This window comes from Saccopteryx bilineata, chromosome 7 (genome assembly GCF_036850765.1).
Source record: "Saccopteryx bilineata isolate mSacBil1 chromosome 7, mSacBil1_pri_phased_curated, whole genome shotgun sequence".
Lineage (NCBI taxonomy): Eukaryota > Metazoa > Chordata > Mammalia > Chiroptera > Emballonuridae > Saccopteryx > Saccopteryx bilineata.
This window is the reverse complement of record NC_089496.1, coordinates 39574094-39591295: the sequence shown is the minus strand read 5'-3', so window position 1 is coordinate 39591295 and position 17202 is coordinate 39574094. Positions and strand designations below refer to the sequence as shown.

Sequence of the window (17202 nt, the reverse complement as noted above, 5' to 3'; positions counted from 1 at the left end):
TTTAGAATTCACTGACCTTCTTTGAGGCTGACACCCTGTAATCTGCTGAGGACTTGATTTTATTACTATTCCATTGTAATATCACCTGTCTAATGATAAGGACTTTGAGCAACCCAATCAAGAATGTCACTATGAAGATGATGAAAAATATCCTCAAGTAGCTTGGGCTAGAGAAACATTCTGTAATGAAGCAAACAGATAAATGGATTAAAACTGGGATGAGTAAATTGAAGGACTCCAACAAGTACACAGTGTTTATCATCTTGATTAATAGACCAGAGATATTTGCAAATCTACATTTTGAAAATGGAGGCCTCCCATTACTGTTGATTCAAAGAGTAAGCTTTCAAATTTTATTACATATTTATAATAATAAATTTAACATAAAAATCTCCCTTGTAGAATAGCCATAATTAAGGTATTTAATAAGAGTATTTCTTTGTAGCTTGATACTTTAAGTAGTATTAACTGGAATATGTCCAAATCCCTTAACCAAATATAGCTGCATCCATGACAGAGGGAGGGACAGTTTTTGTGGTGTGTACCCTTGATCACAAGTGGGAAATAGGATTAAAAAAATTATTTTATAGCTCTATTCATTAGCTTATGTTTCTCTTGTTATGTTTGCTCAACATTTGCTGCAACCAGTAATGGGAAATAAAGTAAACATCTGCAGAAGCTAAAATCAGTACTATAACAGATGAATAAATATTTCCTTTACAATTGCAGTGTGACTTTTCATGATCATCACACATATCCTCAGCAGGAAATGAGTGTCCAATTCAGAACAATATACAAATCTTTTTCCTCAATTTGTATTTATTTATTTTTTACATGTCTGTTAACCAAATCAATTTTGCATCTAAATATTGCACTTGTATTTTTTTAAGAATAAATAATTACTCACTGGAAAAGGATACATTAAGAGGAGGAGCACGCTAGGTTTCTGTTTTAGCACCAGACTTTTGGCAAACTCTAGCTGGAAAGTCTACAGACTTTGTGGCTGCCAGAGGTATTATCCAAATCTAAGAGAAACAGAGTTGCACAATACGCAAGTATTCCACAGAACTTACCAGTTGTCCCAGACTCACAAAATTACCTCCTGGCCTTAACGAGTACTGTGTTTTTGCCTATTCTCCAGACTTGGGGGACTTTGCCTAAATGTCTGGAGCACTCCCTGAGAGGGCCTTTCAGGAGGGGACCAGCCAAGACTTAGCAAAGCCATCATCCATTCCTGAGTGATTTGTGTCTGAATTCCCAGGGATGGCCAAGTGTGCTCTTGCATAAGCCAAGAACTCAGTAAGAAGGGCGAGGACTCCTCTCCAAGTGGGAAGACAGAGCCCGTCTTCTGGTGAGTGATAAGATTCCTTGAAAGAAAGGTTAAGAGAGGCTGGAGGACCACTAATGGCAATAGAAGCATCAAACACAAAATGCAAGTTTTCCTTTGTTCCAGGTTTTTCACACACAGAAACCAAGGTCTCATCATCAAAGGTGATGCCCGTGGAGTCTTTCACGGCGATCTTCAAGTTTGTGACGTGTACGCCTTTCATCCTGACAGACTGTCACTTCCCTTGGCTGACTTAGAACTACTCAGGCAGCTAAGATCCTTAGAGGGGGCATGTGGCTTGATCCCACTTCACTGGCTTCTCGCCTAGTAGAGGCTTAGCCAGAAAGACCAAAGAACGCCCTTTAAGTGTGATTGAGTGGATAGATAATAGAGGTGGCTAACAAATGCCCTTTCCCTGTCCTTGCACAATAGTTGTGAAGAGGAGGGGATTCCCCAGCTACTGATACATTTTACAAATGTTTCTAATGGGCTAGGATAGAGGACAGTCTCCGGGTACATATCTGCCTTATAATGTCATTTTGCGTAGCCAAACTTTAAGCCCTGGCCATGACTACCTTCTAGGTTCGGTCAGGCGAGGGCTTTCTCTAGGAGTTTTAATGGAATACTTTCTGTCACCACACTTAGGTCACAGGACGTTTGTTTACTTAACATAATAAACGACATGTTGACAGTAAGGGCTCTATTTATTAGAAAAGGCACTTGGCTTTCTGGCGTGACTGCTGCAGCCCCAGCTGGCAGCACATGGGCCCCTTTCAGAGTCAGATCCATTATGGACGACACTCGTATGGATGCGAGGGAAGAAGGACACAACCTCGGCAGAAAGCTTATTTAATGTGCACTCTCTCTAGGAGCTGAAGTCACTCTTCCAGGTCGAAAGAGAGACTAGAAATAATAGTAGCAGTAGGAATGTTTTCAGGGACGGCACAATTTCCAGCTGTCTTGCAAATTCATGGGCGGTGTAATACCCTCCCCTGAGCCAAGTGGGGCGCTGGCTTTTGGGCTCTAATGAAATTGAGAACACAGCTTTCACCTCTTTTTGTCTCATTAGTTTGTCATCGTTTAACTTATAGAATTTTTTTTCATGTTCCCTGGCTCATTGAAGCTTATACAACTCTGAGACTGGTATTGTCACACCCATTCTACAGAGGAAGAAACAGGCTCAGAAATATTACAAAAGGCTGGCATTCCCTAGCTACTAGTGTCAGGGAGCGTGTCTTAAGCCACGGTCTCAGACTAAAAGTTCCTACGCTTTCCACTTGCCACCTTTATAATCCTTCACCCTAAATTTTATGTATATCAGAATAAAAAGTGCCTGAGAGGGTTGGCCCTTTTGAAAAAGCAGATCATTACTACTTAGAATTTTTTGGCTTCACCTGAAACGTGAAAATGTTGGTTTGACAGGAGGAAGGTTATAACTCGAAGCAAGTTTGAGTTATGAAGGGTAATTATGGATCCATAGATGTCTTTTCTTAGAGACCCAACATAGGAAACTCTTTGGCTCACTGAGGCCTCTCTAGAAGGTATGTTTGGTATATCCCATGGAGGCGCACAGCGTGGGAATTTAGCAGGGTAGTTGAGATGGGAGAGCTAATAATTCAGCCAAACCATAACAAACATACTCAGCTGGTTTTATAGAATACCTTCTCTGGAAGACTGAAACAGTTATTCCATTCTTCAGGGTGGTTGATTATGGGCCCTTTTGGGGAACATGATTCTCTACAGATACTTTCAGAGTTCTCTGCTTATTTAGTTTTGGTTTACCTGATGTTTGGTCCGCATAATGCTGTTCCATGAAAGCACACGAGGATTTACACCGATCAAGGATAGCTTGAGACAGATTGTGGGGGTGAAGGCATTGCACACAATTCCTGTTAGGGGAATCAGAAGTGAAAACATACAATCTTTTTTTTTTTTACTGTTTTGTTTTTGTTTTATATTTTTTAAAATTTATTCATTTTTATTAGAGAGATAGAGAACAGGGGGAGGAGCAGGAAGCATCAACTCCCATATGTGCCTTGACCAGGCAAGCCCAGGGTTTTGAACCGGTGACCTCAGCATTCCAGGTCGACGCTTTATCCACTGCGCCACCACAGGTCAGGCGAAAACATACAATCTTTAAAAAGATTGAAGCCTGTAGTATTTTCTACAAGAAATAAAACAGAATACTGCTTTAGTTCAGCAGCCTTGTGAAACTAGGAGGGAAAGCTATGACACTTATTTGTAATCTGGGCCGAATTTAATGCCATGGCAAAGTTACTTTCTAATCACTTAAAATCATTTAATGTATGAAATCAAAATAATGGTTTTTCTCCCTATGTTTTTTCTTCTAGGATTTTTATGGTTTTAAGTTTCCATTTAAGCCTTTAATACATTTTGTGTTTGTTCTTTTATATGGTAAGAAAAGATGGCCTAGTCTCATTTTTCCCCATGTATCTGTATAATTTTCCCCAATACCATTTACCAGACTGTTTACCTCATTGTATACTCTTGCCTCCTTTGTCATATATTAATTGATCATATAAGCTTGGGTTTATTTCTGGGCTCTGTATTCTGTTCCATTGTTCTGTGTCCGTTTTTATGTCAGTACCATGCTGTTTTGATTACTATAGCCTTGTAGTATAATTTGATATCAGTTAGCATACCTTGGACTATGTTCTTCTTTCTCAAGATTGCTGTGGCTATTTTGGGTGTTTTGTGGTTTTTATATATATTTTTGGATTATTCTAGTTATGTGAAAAACAAACTTTGGTATTTTCATAGGAATTGCATTGAATTTGTAGATTGCTTTGGGTGGTATGGATGTTTTAGTGATGTTAATTCTCCTACCCATGAGCAGGGTATATGCTTCTATTTATTTATATCTTCAGTTTTTTGGGGTTTTTTTTAGTGTCTTACCATTTTCTGAGTATAGGCCTTTTACTTCCTAGGCTTAATTCATTCTTGGGTATTTTATTTATTTATTTTTTGCAATTGTAAATAGGACTGTTTTCTTAGATTCCCTTTCTGATAGTGCATTATTGGTGTGTAAAGTGCAAATGATTTCTGACTCAGTGTGTTATGTGAAGTGAAATACAGTAAATCAGTCAGAGAAAGGCAAATACCATGTGGTTTCACTTATATGTGGAATCTAAGGAACAAAACAAATGAACAAACAAAATAGAAATAGACTCATAGATACAGTAAATAGACTGGTGATTGCCAGACAGTAGGGGGGTTGGGGGACTGGGTGAAAAGGTGAGGGATTAAGAAGTACAAATTGGTCACTACAGAATGGTCGTGGGGCTGTACAGTACAGCATAGGGAATACAGTCAGTAATATTGTAATAATTATGTATGGTGCCACGTGGTGGTAGACATGTCGGGGGAATGCTTAGTAGAGTCTAGTTTGTCTCACCATTATGCCATACACCTCAAACTAATATGAAATAATATTGAATATAAATTGTAACTGAAAAATAAAATGAAAAAAATCACTTTTCTATCCTGACAAGAAAATCTATAGGAAATGAACAGATATTCTTCACACATACACACACAACCAGCATAGATGTTTTAATATTAAGACACTATTAGAAAGTTTGGCAATGAATATACAGTTCAAATTTTTGTTGGGTTCATTAAAAAAATAACTCTATCATTATGTTTAAGAACTGTATTTCTAAGAGAGTTACATAATTTGCTAAGCATACTTTAAAATTTTTTACTTGAACTACCAATCCAAGAAAGTGAAGGTCATAAATATTTGAATAAAACAAATGGGAAGGCACAGGATTGTTTAAAGTAGTGGTCTTTGAGCAGGACTCAAACTGTTACTGGAAAATTAATTATTGGCACAAAACAATAATGCTACCTTCATTTAACATATCACCTTTCATTTATCCATTATTGATTTCTATAGTGCTTTATAACCACCACCATTTCTTATTGTTAATAAAAATAAAGCAATGATAATAGCTAACATTTTTTCTGTGATACTGTGTACTGAATACAAAGTTGTTGTTTTTTCCATGAATCATCATGAATCATCTGATTCAGTTCTTTCACAGAACTGTCACAAAGTATTATCATCCTCACTTCTGATATCAGGAATATTCACAGAGAATATTCTCAGAGAATTCACAGAGAATTTCAACAGCCTGCCCTAGATCAAATAGGTAATTAATAGTAAGCTGGGAAGCAGGCAGCCCCTAAAACCATCACATCAAAACCTCAGACTTGTATATGGTCATGTGCCAATTATGTATCAATAAAATACATCAGGGAATGCCTAGATGAATTGTGATACTTTCACAACTATCTAGTGGACAAGGATTGGAATCTAAGTCTTCCAATTCCCCAGTCCCCCATTCAGTCCCTTTTTAGCATGATGATAACAATTTATTTGGAGAAGATCCAGCACTTCTAAGATTGTGGAAGGCAGTATTTAAAAAAAGGACAAACAGCTACAGTGAAGGACAGTTTTGTGCATGTTTGGAGTAGAGAACACATACCAGTTTTCACCACAGGCTGTGTGGCACGTGGGGCAGTGTTCACAGAAGCGGCCGATGCTCCTAGGGTCGGTGCACTCACACTTGCCACATACACACGTGCCTCTTCCGCTACACACCTGGCCCTTAGGGCTGACGCAGTGCTGGGCCGATGCTGACGGGCACTGGCACCGGTCGCCTTCCCAGCCACTGAAGCACTGGCATCTGCCCGCTTCACACTCTCCGTGCCCTGCAACAGAGATACCCAGGACCTAAGTTGCTGAGGCCATGACTTTGTGAAGCATTTCCAAATGTGAGTCCCCCTCCTGTCTCCATGGAAACACAGATAGTCAAGTGACTGGAAAGAGCATCCTTCTTTGATTGCCTGATATAAACAATGCCAGAACATAGGAGTGTCAATTTTCAAAGCTGTTCTAGAGTAATCTCCTGATGTCTGCTGCTGACAGTTGTGAAGTCTGCCCTGCTGCAGTGGCCACCCATCTACTTGAAAGTCACTGTACCTTCAGTTTTAAATTTAAAACATAAATATAAAGAAGCTACAAAGCAATGTTAACCACCTGACTTGAAAACAGAGATATTTGATTAATAGCTTCCATAATTTATGGTCTTTGTCTCATGATTGCCAAGGGCCTGGGATCACTTTGAAGGTCCTTGAGGCAAACGCTTCTCGTGCTTCCGTTCTGCTAGTGCCGTGGTTCAAGACAAGATCTCCGGGAAAGTCAAACTAATCCTCTCACATCTTCAGGACGTTCTTTAGCAGATTGGCAAGGCCCGTCAAAAGTGTGCTGTGCACCATATTACAGGGTAATGAGAGAAAGCAAGGAGGTCCGTGTGTGTGTTGGGGTTGGGGGCGTTTATGCAGACAAGCCAAGGGAGACACTGGTTATATGTAGTGCATGGATTTTAGACTGTGGAAGGATCCAAAATTGAATACGCTGATGTGGGCCAGAAATCATCAAGGGGGGGTGTGTGGTACATTTTACAGGGTTATATAGTGTTTCTCAAGCTTAGTTAGCCACAGACGTTTCCTTTTCTTCCCTTCTTTCCTCTTTCCTTCCTTCCCTGTTTGCTTCCGTCCTCAGCGGAGCACGTCACAAGGTAACTTCCGTAGAGTCTACTGTTGGATGGCGCAATTTGCTAAGGATAACAAAGGAGGTCCAGGACAAACAAACACCGGCCAAACCCGCTCCCTGTAAGCAGGCAGCACTGCTAATCCTAGGCAGCCGACCTGTGAACATGGGTTTTTATTCTCGAAGGAGACCAGTGAAGAAAATACTTGTCAGCCTCCAGTTTGCACTTATAATTTACATGCAAGTAATTCAAAGCAGATTCTCAACGGCCTGTGTGTCAGTAGTATCACAGTCATAGAGAGGAGTACCAGGACATTGATTTTTTTGATATCTTACTATAAACAGAGATTCGGACTTCCAATGTATTTCAGACTTCCTTGAGATATTGACAGCTATGGGAACATGATCTCAGAATTCTTTCTCCTCCTGTCCCAAACCAGATTAGTTTGAAAAAATTAGCAGGTCATAACTGCTTTGTTTTAAAGCATCCATAATCCATTCTGTCCATAATACTAGGTTGAGCTGAATAAATGTTTAAAATATAAAATACTTTGTATGTATAAGAGAATAAAAAGGCAACTTGCCATCATATTTTTATGTGATATGTATAAGGTAAATTTCTAGCTTCCACAGAATAGAAATTTTTTATATAGTTTTTTACTTTCTATATGCTTATGACAATGAAATATTTGTCAATAATTTAATTGATATATATCAAAATTAAAACACTAAAAAGGTGTTTTAACAAGAAATGGATTTAGCATATTTTCATAGAAAAATTAATTCATTTAAAAACAATAATTTGTATTAATTTTTTAATTTTTATTTATGATTTCAATTTGTGTTTACATAGATTCAAGTGTCCCACTGAATATGTATTAATTTTTAAATGGTGCAGAATTTCTGGGATCTAACCTGTAGGTGGCAGTAAATTTAATTAGCCAAGAAGTACTTGACATGTTTTTGTTTTAAAATGTGGTCTGTGTGTGGCCTCTGGGAATAATCTACATTACTAATGAAACCAGTGTTTTCTTGAAGAATGCTGTCTTTTGACAATTTTGTGTCTGGTATTGTTCCAGAAATAAACTAGAGAAGTTTAAAGTACTATGAATTTCCAGTACTATCTAAAATAATTCATTAAGCATTTTCCAGTGAATGAAAAGTCTATTTTTGTAGCTCACTATCTTTTGAGCAAGCTGGAGGGAGTGACCACTTATGAGAATGAATCAGATCCTCCTAGAAGAATTCTGATTATAGAAAGCCTGTCAGACATCACAGTAATTTCCTTTTCTGGTATGTATCTTCACCAGGTCAAAGCACACTTGAGTAGCAATATCAGAATCATGTGATACAAATCTGTTGTCATGCCCTAATTTCATGGACTTTGAAACTTCAAATATTAAATTCAAAGTCAGGGTTGATGATTGTAAAGATGTGATTTAAAGATATTCTAACATATATGCTAGTTTAATAGTGACTAGTGAAAACTGCATTTATATAGTTATATAGTTATACTTACCAGCACACAGATTTCCGTAGTGATATGGACAAGAAAAGTCATCCTTTTCACAGTATTTTCCATAGACTTTTCCAAGCTTACTTTTGTGGCACAAACATTTCCCACAAATACAGACTCCGCGACCACTGCAAACAGCTTGATCCTTGTGTGACTTGCAACTCTCAGAAGGAAACTGATCTTCATCAAAATGACATTTATTTTCATCACACTGGAAACACTTGGAATCTAGAAAAGTTTCATCTACACACTTTCTTTTAGGTCCTCCGCTGTCATCACACTGACAGCTGCAGTTTCTATGTATATGAATTTTAGTGGTTTCATTGAAACCAATAGGTTTGATTATTGCATAGCTTTTTCCTCCTGTGACATCACATTTTTTCATTGTAACTGTTACATTGAAAAGAACCTAAATTTGGGACAGGGGGAAGAAAAGATATATGTCTTGATTATTTTTGTTACCAATATCATATCCGTTAATGAAATTTTGAATCAATATTCCATCTTATAGAAATTAGCATTTATAAATTATACATATGTATTCTCTCATACATAGATGTAACATCCCCTTTTAATTTTATTTATTTCCTAATTAATGGACTAGAGAGTTAAAGCATGCAATGACTGCTACTTGCTTATATTACATCATTAAATGGACAGGGGTTCAAGATTATTTGAAATGTCCTTTCTACATTGTTGAATTCTTAGCAAACTTGTAAGAGACCAGGTCATTTTCCAGATTTAATTCTTAAAATGGGTGGTTACTGAATATTTGATACAAGGGATGGATCAAATAAACTAAAGGACTTGTACTGCTTTAAACCCCTGAGGTGGGGTGTTCAAATGAACAATTTTAATTTTGTGTCTGTGTTTGAGGGGGTCCACTAAAGTTTAAAGTTAAATTTTAGCTTATGCATGGCGTTAATGGCGGAAAACACAAGGCTCTCTCTGACTCACTCAAAGAGAAGTCTCGGGGACTCTCACTCTCAGGTCTTCAGATCACAACACACGGTCATGCAGTCTCAGTGGGGATGGCGGTGCACACCGAGAATTGGGGCTGGTAGGAACCATTTCCCCATGAAACTACAGGATTTGTTTCTCCTGCCAGAGTTTCCCCTTTTCTCTATTCTTTATTTTTTCACATAGTTTAATGTGTCTATATTTGTTAACCCCCCATATGATCTTCAGGTACCTTGGCAAATAAGGTTATATTTTTTTTCATATAGACTGAAATCCATTGCAATTGAAAAATAATTTGTGCTAGACTTTTTCTTTGGGATGGAAATAGATAGATAGATAGGTGGATGGAGGATGGGTGCATGGGTGGATGGATGGATGGAGAGATAGAATAGACAGAAATAAAGATATAAGTGTAGATCTATGGATATATATCTATCCAAACAAAAGCCTATGACAAATATATTTGTATATATACATATAATACTATGAAAGGTCTTAATTTATGCTTATATATTATATATATGCATTAGAAATCAGAATCAGTCTCATAACATTAAAATCAATACAGTTGGTGTTACACTTGAAATATTTTTTGCCTCTAAGAATGTTAAGAATTAACTGATGAGTAGTAGAGCAAAGTGTAGGGCTTACATAATTATTCCTGAGGGTCAAACTGTTTATGTAACTTGTTGAAAGTGAGGAGAAGAAAAGGATGTAGACAAAGAAAAAAGAAAAATAAAAGAAGTACAGGAAAACATTCTGCCAAAACTGATCTTAGAGGATCTACTTTGTAGAAGACACCCTTTCTCAGAAAGTAAATTAGTGCTATCTTTTGTTAGCACCAAGTTTTCTCTATATTTAATAGAAATCAAGTATGTATTTTGTAAATTGGTATATAATGTTTTTTGAACAAAATGCAAGGAGTGATTATGGAAGAGCCTACAGAACTCAAAATTAGCAGTAATTAATTTCAAATATACAATTTGTTGAAGCAACTGTACTACCTGCAGATTCTAAATTTACCAAGAGAGAAAAGTTTATTTAAACTAAAGAGAAAGGAAGATGATCTTTTATTGACTCTTAGGGTCTTAAGATCTTTTATCTCTCTCAATAACTGTTGTTCCTTTTCTCTAAAATTATGACATGAAAATAATACCATACAGCCTTAGGGATGGAAGCAAAAGGGATTATACATTTTCTAGTGCCAGCTATCCATTTAAATTTGGAGCAACTGATGCTCAAGAGGAAAATGACTCACTGAAAAACACTTCATCCAAGGATTCCATTTAAAAACATGTTTCTGTGTGTTGACTCTCTATTGTGCTAGTCCCAGGAGAATCCCTATCTCCTCTGGACCTAGTTCCTGGTGCTGCTATAATCTGAGCCTCTCTTTCCCACATTTTCATTCTCTTTTTAGTTAAATGATGACACTTCCCTTTCATTGTTCTAAACAAATTTCCCTACCTCCTCCTAGATCATTATGAGTGAGCATACTGAGACAATCACAAAGTGCAAGACTTATGAATTCTTGGTCTTTATTAGCTGTTCCATAACTCCCATTCTCTTCTGGGGCTTGTGACCCTTCAGTTTTACATTTGCTCTGAGAATTCTCAGATTTGAAACCAAAAAGGTCTTACCAACCTCATAAGATTAGATGCTACTAATTTGAGGAGACAGGATTTTCTAATACATAATGGTTGTGACACCTAGGTCTAGAACAGTGCTGGTCAACCTGGTCCCTACCGCCCACTAGTAGGCGTTCCAGCTTTCATGGTGGGCGGTAGCTGAACAACCAAAGTATAAATAAAAAGATAGATTTAACTATAGTAAGTTGTTTTATAAAGATTTATTCTGCCAAATTTAGTGAAAATCTGACATAAAGTACTTGGTAAGTAATTATTATTCTATGCTTTAACTTGCTGTAACTCTGCTTTATAAATTTTATAAAGTTACTTCCCTACTTTATAAATCACCATTACTGTGGAACTGGTGGGCGGTTAGAAAATGTTACTACTAACAGAGATACCAAAGGGGGCGGTAGGTATAAAAAGGTTGACTACCCCTGGTATAGAGATACTATCATTGGATAAATATTTTTATTTTTTTCTATTTTATTTTTTAATTGAATTTATTGGAGTGACATAGTTATACAGGTTTCTGGGGCCTGATTCTGTAACACATCTCTGTATCGTGTACTGTGTGTTCAGCACCCCAAGCCAAGTCTCCGTCCATCACCATTTATCCCCCTATACCTTCCTCTGCCTTTCCCCTCCCCACCGCAGTCACCACACTGTTGTCTGTGCCCAGGAGTCTTTCTTTCTCTCTCTTTTTTGTCATTTTATGCTCAATCCCCCCACCCCTCTCTCCCAGCTCTCACCCTCGACAGCTGTCCGCCTGCTCTCTATGTATGATACTGTCTATTTTGCTTGTTAGTTCATTTTGTTCATTAGATTCCACATATGAGTGAAATCATATGGGACTTGTCTTCCTCTGACTGGCTTATTTCACTTAGCATATATATTATATTAAATACTTATTCACTTAGCATAATGCTGTGTACCCTTAAACGCTCATTCACTTAGTGTAATGCTAAGTGAAGAAATATTTAATACATATTTATTTAACTTGGGAGTTTGAGAGAACAGTCAGTGAAGTTAAAAGCAAGTAGGAACTTTGCAAAGAGACAATAGAAGTTACTTTGAAGTGTAAATAAGATCCATAGAGTCAGTAGTAAGTCCAGTTTTTCAGAATGGTTTCATTTTCTGCGAGAAAGCATGCCAAACCACTTAGTGTATTTGCAGTGGGAAAAACACGCATAGACGTACTTCATCGCTGCTTGTCACGTTTCTGCATCCTTCCGTGCCTGGCTTTGCGGTCCCATCTGGACAGATGGCAGTAATGTTTAAATAGATGCCTTTTACCTGGTTTTCCACTTGAACTTTCACTTCTGAAATAAGTTTCTGCAGAGACATCATTTTTTAATTTTGTACTATAGCAGTATCAAATGTAAGCAACTAAACAGAGTCAGTTTTATTAAATCATTCTAGATTTAACTAAAAGATTGTCTTTAAAAAAAGGGTGAATAAAAACAGCATTACCACATAATGACCCAATCATGTTTGAAATACCCAAGAAATACTGAAGGATTAGACTATCTGAATTTAATTGCCCTTAATTTATGTATTTCCATATGTTTCTTGCATTTTGATCACTTCAAAGATAAATCTCACTCAGCCTGTGTTCCAAAGATAATCATTTTAATCCAATAATATTTATATTCTGTGATAAAATTTAAATAAAACATTGAGAACACATATATCATCAAAGAGGGTAAATCTTGACAGCTTAAAATCTGAAACTTGTTTCTGACACATACAGCTGTTAAAAAAACATTTCAGTCTCAAATACTTCAGACTATCACAAAATGTCTTATTGATACAGACTCAAAATTTTGGGGAGGCCATTTCTATACCATAGGCCTAAGTTCTCCATGAATGGCCTAGGATTTTTGCCAAGTTTCTGGGCTTGCTCGTGTCAGTTAAATCTGTCCCACTTCTTAATACTGAATTAGAGCCCCTTACTGAACAGAAAGCCTTTTACTCATTTATGCAATCTTTGAAAAACCATCTATGTAACGCCTATCCTGTATCAAGCACACACTACATTTTTCCAGTACAATTTCTGAGTTCCCAAAATTCTAGCTACATTAAATATAGACGGTAGATCTGTGTGTATTTCATTTCATAAAACTAATAGTTTACCACATGCAAAATTTCTTAACAGATACTAGTGAACACAAGGAAGGGAAAAGATGACATATGTCATTAAGGAAAGAGTATAAAAAAAGTTATGTTTCAATAGCTTCTAAATCTTTGATTAATTTTTCTTCAGTTGTTTGATCAATAAAGAGATGTGTGCTACCTTTTAATTAATCATGGAATTATGGTAGTAAGTCTAAAACAAGATACTTCCTAAAATTTGTAAATTATACTTGGATTAGGTAAGACTGTGTCAGAAGGAAATTCTTAATATTCTGAGCGCTCTCAGTTTGTCCTTCTGAAATTCTGCTTCTCTTAAAACTTTGAGCTAATTATGCCAGTGTTTTCAAGCAGGGTGTGAAGACAAGTATCTAAAATGCTGACCAGTTTTAGCATTTAGAAATTAAGCTCCTGGCACAATCTTAAGCTTCCTTTAATATCTAAAAGGTACAGAGGCAGAATGGAAATTTTTATAATGTATAATTTTTAAAATTCAGTATAGTTTATTTTTTCCTTTCTTAATTTCAGCTAAATTGCTATTGTTATTAGTTATGATTTTTATATAATTTTAATTCTAATGGCATAATGATGTAAAAGATAAAAAATAAAACATAGTCACATTCACCATGTACTAAATTTGTATGTACTTCCATAAAAATCCGTAAAAAGAAAGTGTAAAAAAAATGAACAGCTAGAATGCAAATATTTCTATTCTTTTATGTGAATTGTGAATTGTTTCTGTTGGACTGCGACAACAAAATGAAATTTCAGAAGAACTTTAAAAATGTAGACATATATAAAACAATAACAGAATCCCAAATGAAGGAGATTAGTTAGCCAGAGTAAATTTTTTGTTGGATTTACTAGTATTTTTCCATTGTTTAAGGTTAATCAGACTAATTAGTTAAGGTATTACATACCTAGCCCAGGCAAATAAGGAACATAAAGCCAAATGCTACTGTTTCCGTTTCCATTGGTGCAGTCTGGCTCACGGGCAAGTTTGTCAATTTAAATTTTTTGTTTGAGGTAATAAAGGTGTTCGAACTATAAAAATTAGGGTGGTTTCTAATACTGTGATCTCCTTCCTTATTTTGATTCTTCCTGGGAACACACTATGGAAGGGAATGATTTCCTTTGATAAGAAGCTCCCCCCGTCCTAATGCTGTTTTGTAACAGGTAAAACAAAATATAATTAAAGATGCAGTTCCTTATTCCATTCAACTATTTTCAGACATTGAACACTATTTTGGGCAAAAAACCCCAAAATGATACAAAATAAACATACAAGATTTATTTTCCTTTAAAAGAAATCTCACAAGATTTTATTTTTTAAAAAAGGGAAGTTTAAACAAGTTCATTTTCTATTCTGGGTGTATTTTCTGTCTTTCCTTTTGTACCCGAGTTGAAGGCAGATGTTGCGAGGAGAAAATAAGAAGAGAAGCCTGAGATTTCTCATGATGCTTGGGCTATTACTTCTGCTCTTTAACTCTGCTGTGTCAGAAAGGGAATCAGAATTTGGGGACATAAGACTTTATTAGTGGTCCATAAACTCAAGGTAGAATAAAGCACCTCTTTGGAAATTATGTGAAATTTAAAAAACAAACAAACAAAACAACAACAAAAAACAGGTAGTATCAACTGGGGCATCGAGTTAAGGTAGACCTGGGTTCTGTCCCTTCTTCTGCTTGTTACTTGTTTGACCTTGGGTTAATTTGCTTAGCTTCTTTGGGTTTCTACAGGCACACAAAGTGAATACTAACCCCTCCCTACAGGTCAGTTGTGCAGATTAAAGGAAGTCATGTATGGAACATAACTGGTTCTTAGTGGAATTAAAGTAGCAGTCACTATACAACCACATCCTAGCAGAGAATTCTTTCCAGGAATGACCTAGGTTTAAAGAGCAGATGTGTCTTTAAGTCTTGGCATTTGGCGTCCACTCTTCACAGACTAGAAATGGAATGCAACTGTCAATAAAATAGTATATCTCTTAAGATGATTCTTTTAATCAAACTAGTTTTTGCCTGACCAGGCGGTGGCACAGTGGACAGAGCGTTAGACTGGGATACGGAAGACCCAAGTTCGAGACCCCGAGGTTGCCAGCTTGAGCACGGGCTCATCTGGCTTGAGCAAAAAGCTCACCAGCTTGGTCTCAAGGTCACTGGCTCGAGCAAGGGGTTACTCAGTCTGCTGAAGGCCCGCGGTCAAGGCTCATATGAGAATGCAATCAATGAACAATTAAGGTGTCATAACGAAAAACTGATGATTGATGCTTCTCATCTCTCTCTGTTCCTGTCTGTCCCTATCTATCCCTCTATCTGACTCTGACTCTCTCTCTCTCTGTCCCTGAAAAAAACAAACAAACAAAAAAACAACTAGTTTTATAAAACTGCTACAATAACTGATTGAACTGTCATGTGATTGATCCAGGAAACAGTAATAGAATTCTCTTAGCAATCTCTATATCCCAGATAGTTCATTCTACCTGACAGGCTGTTGCTTTAAACAACAATATGGGTTTCTTACTTTATCTTCCTGACATAGGAAATTGTGAAATTTCTCGGTGATAAAGTATACTCTATAGCAGGGGTCGGGAATCTTTATGGCTGAGAGAGCCATGAATGCCACATATTTTAAAATGTAATTTCGTGAGAGCCATACAACGACCCGTGTACGTTATGCATTATCCAATAAAAATTTGGTGTTGTCCCGGAGGACAGCTGTGATTGGCTCCAGCTACCCGCAACCATGAACATGAGCGATAGAAAATGAATGGATTGTAATACATGAGAATGTTTTATATTTTTAACATTATTATTTTTTTATTAAAGATTTGTTTGTGAGCCAGATGCAGCCATCAAGAAAGCCACATCTGGCTTGCGAGCCATAGGTTCCTGACCCCAGCGCTATAGCCACGATTTGATGCCTCACTGAGTATTTTATTTGGAAGGAAATGTAGCTTGCCTGAATTCCAGCCTGGGTTTGCTGTCAATGGGACACAGTGAGGCTCAGAAGGTCAGAGGGACTTTCTCCCAAGGTTCCATGGCTAGTTCGTGGCAGAGCCAGGGCTAAATTAGGTTCTTAATTGCAAATGGAGTGTTCTTTCCACCACTCCTTTCAAGATGATAGGGCACTAGTTTGTACCCTGCCACAGAAATTGGGGTGGAAAGTTCATTTTAAAATGATGTGGAGCCATTATGTACATACCTGATAGGCTTCTACTACCAAATTATTGAGGTTTGCAGCTTTTGATTCTATTTCACCAGCAATGGTGCCAGGCAGGAGGGGTAGAAGATCCTAGAAAACATACCAATATCATTTATTAACGACAATCATATGCAAGGGTTTAGCAAGCAACAAATAGTAAAAATTCTTGTAGTTACCAGTGGAATGTGACATCAAATGAATCAAGAGATATAGGAAAAAATAGAAATATAAGCAACCAACTACAGCAGCCGAACCATTCACACCTGAAATAGTAGTGTGTATGTGTATGTGCAAGATTGTGTGTGCGTGCACAAATTACATGCTGCCCTAAAAACCCGATCGAAGTACAGGCCAGCATTTCCCAAAGTATCTGCCATGGAACACAGTCACAAATGATTTTAAACACGAAAGGGTTATAAGGGTAGATAAGTCTGCCAAGTTCTACACGTGGTGTCTTCCATGCAGAGACTCAAAATATACACTTGCAAATTAAAGGTTCAGAGAAGCCTGCAATCCAGAAACAATTTAGCATTATTTAGTGTAGCATCTCCCAACATTTCTTTAATTACAGAACTCTTTTCTCATGTAACATATGTAAACATTTTGCAGAATGACTGTCCCATGGAATGAACTTTATTACATTTTGGCCCAAACTGGAAGAAAAAAATCATAGTCCCAAGTGGAAGCTTCATGGAGCAGGAGTTCTTGATGGATGTTTTTAATTACTGGTAATCATGGAGAAGACTAGGTATTCCTGGTGGCACAAAGGAGAGAAAAGGCCTGGTGAACAGTGTTCGAGCCAGAAGCTTGGCCAGAGGGGCAAGTGTGAGGGAAAGAGCAGTGGAGTGAGTCCAGAGAG

General features: G+C 37.2%; 1 protein-coding gene across 2 annotated transcripts in view; it reads right to left on the bottom strand.

Annotated features, from left to right (window-relative positions):
* The window catches only part of ITGB8 (integrin subunit beta 8), a 79560-nt gene that overhangs the window by 5990 nt on the left and 56368 nt on the right, over positions 1 to 17202 (bottom strand). For both annotated transcript variants that reach the window (XM_066239791.1, XM_066239792.1), the window contains exons 8-13: positions 16344 to 16433; positions 12207 to 12341; positions 8425 to 8830; positions 5839 to 6064; positions 3110 to 3216; positions 17 to 180 (exon numbers count right to left, since the gene is read on the bottom strand). In XM_066239791.1, the coding sequence (XP_066095888.1) occupies positions 17 to 180; positions 3110 to 3216; positions 5839 to 6064; positions 8425 to 8830; positions 12207 to 12341; positions 16344 to 16433 (1128 nt within the window). The remainder of the gene's footprint in view (positions 1 to 16; positions 181 to 3109; positions 3217 to 5838; positions 6065 to 8424; positions 8831 to 12206; positions 12342 to 16343; positions 16434 to 17202) is intronic.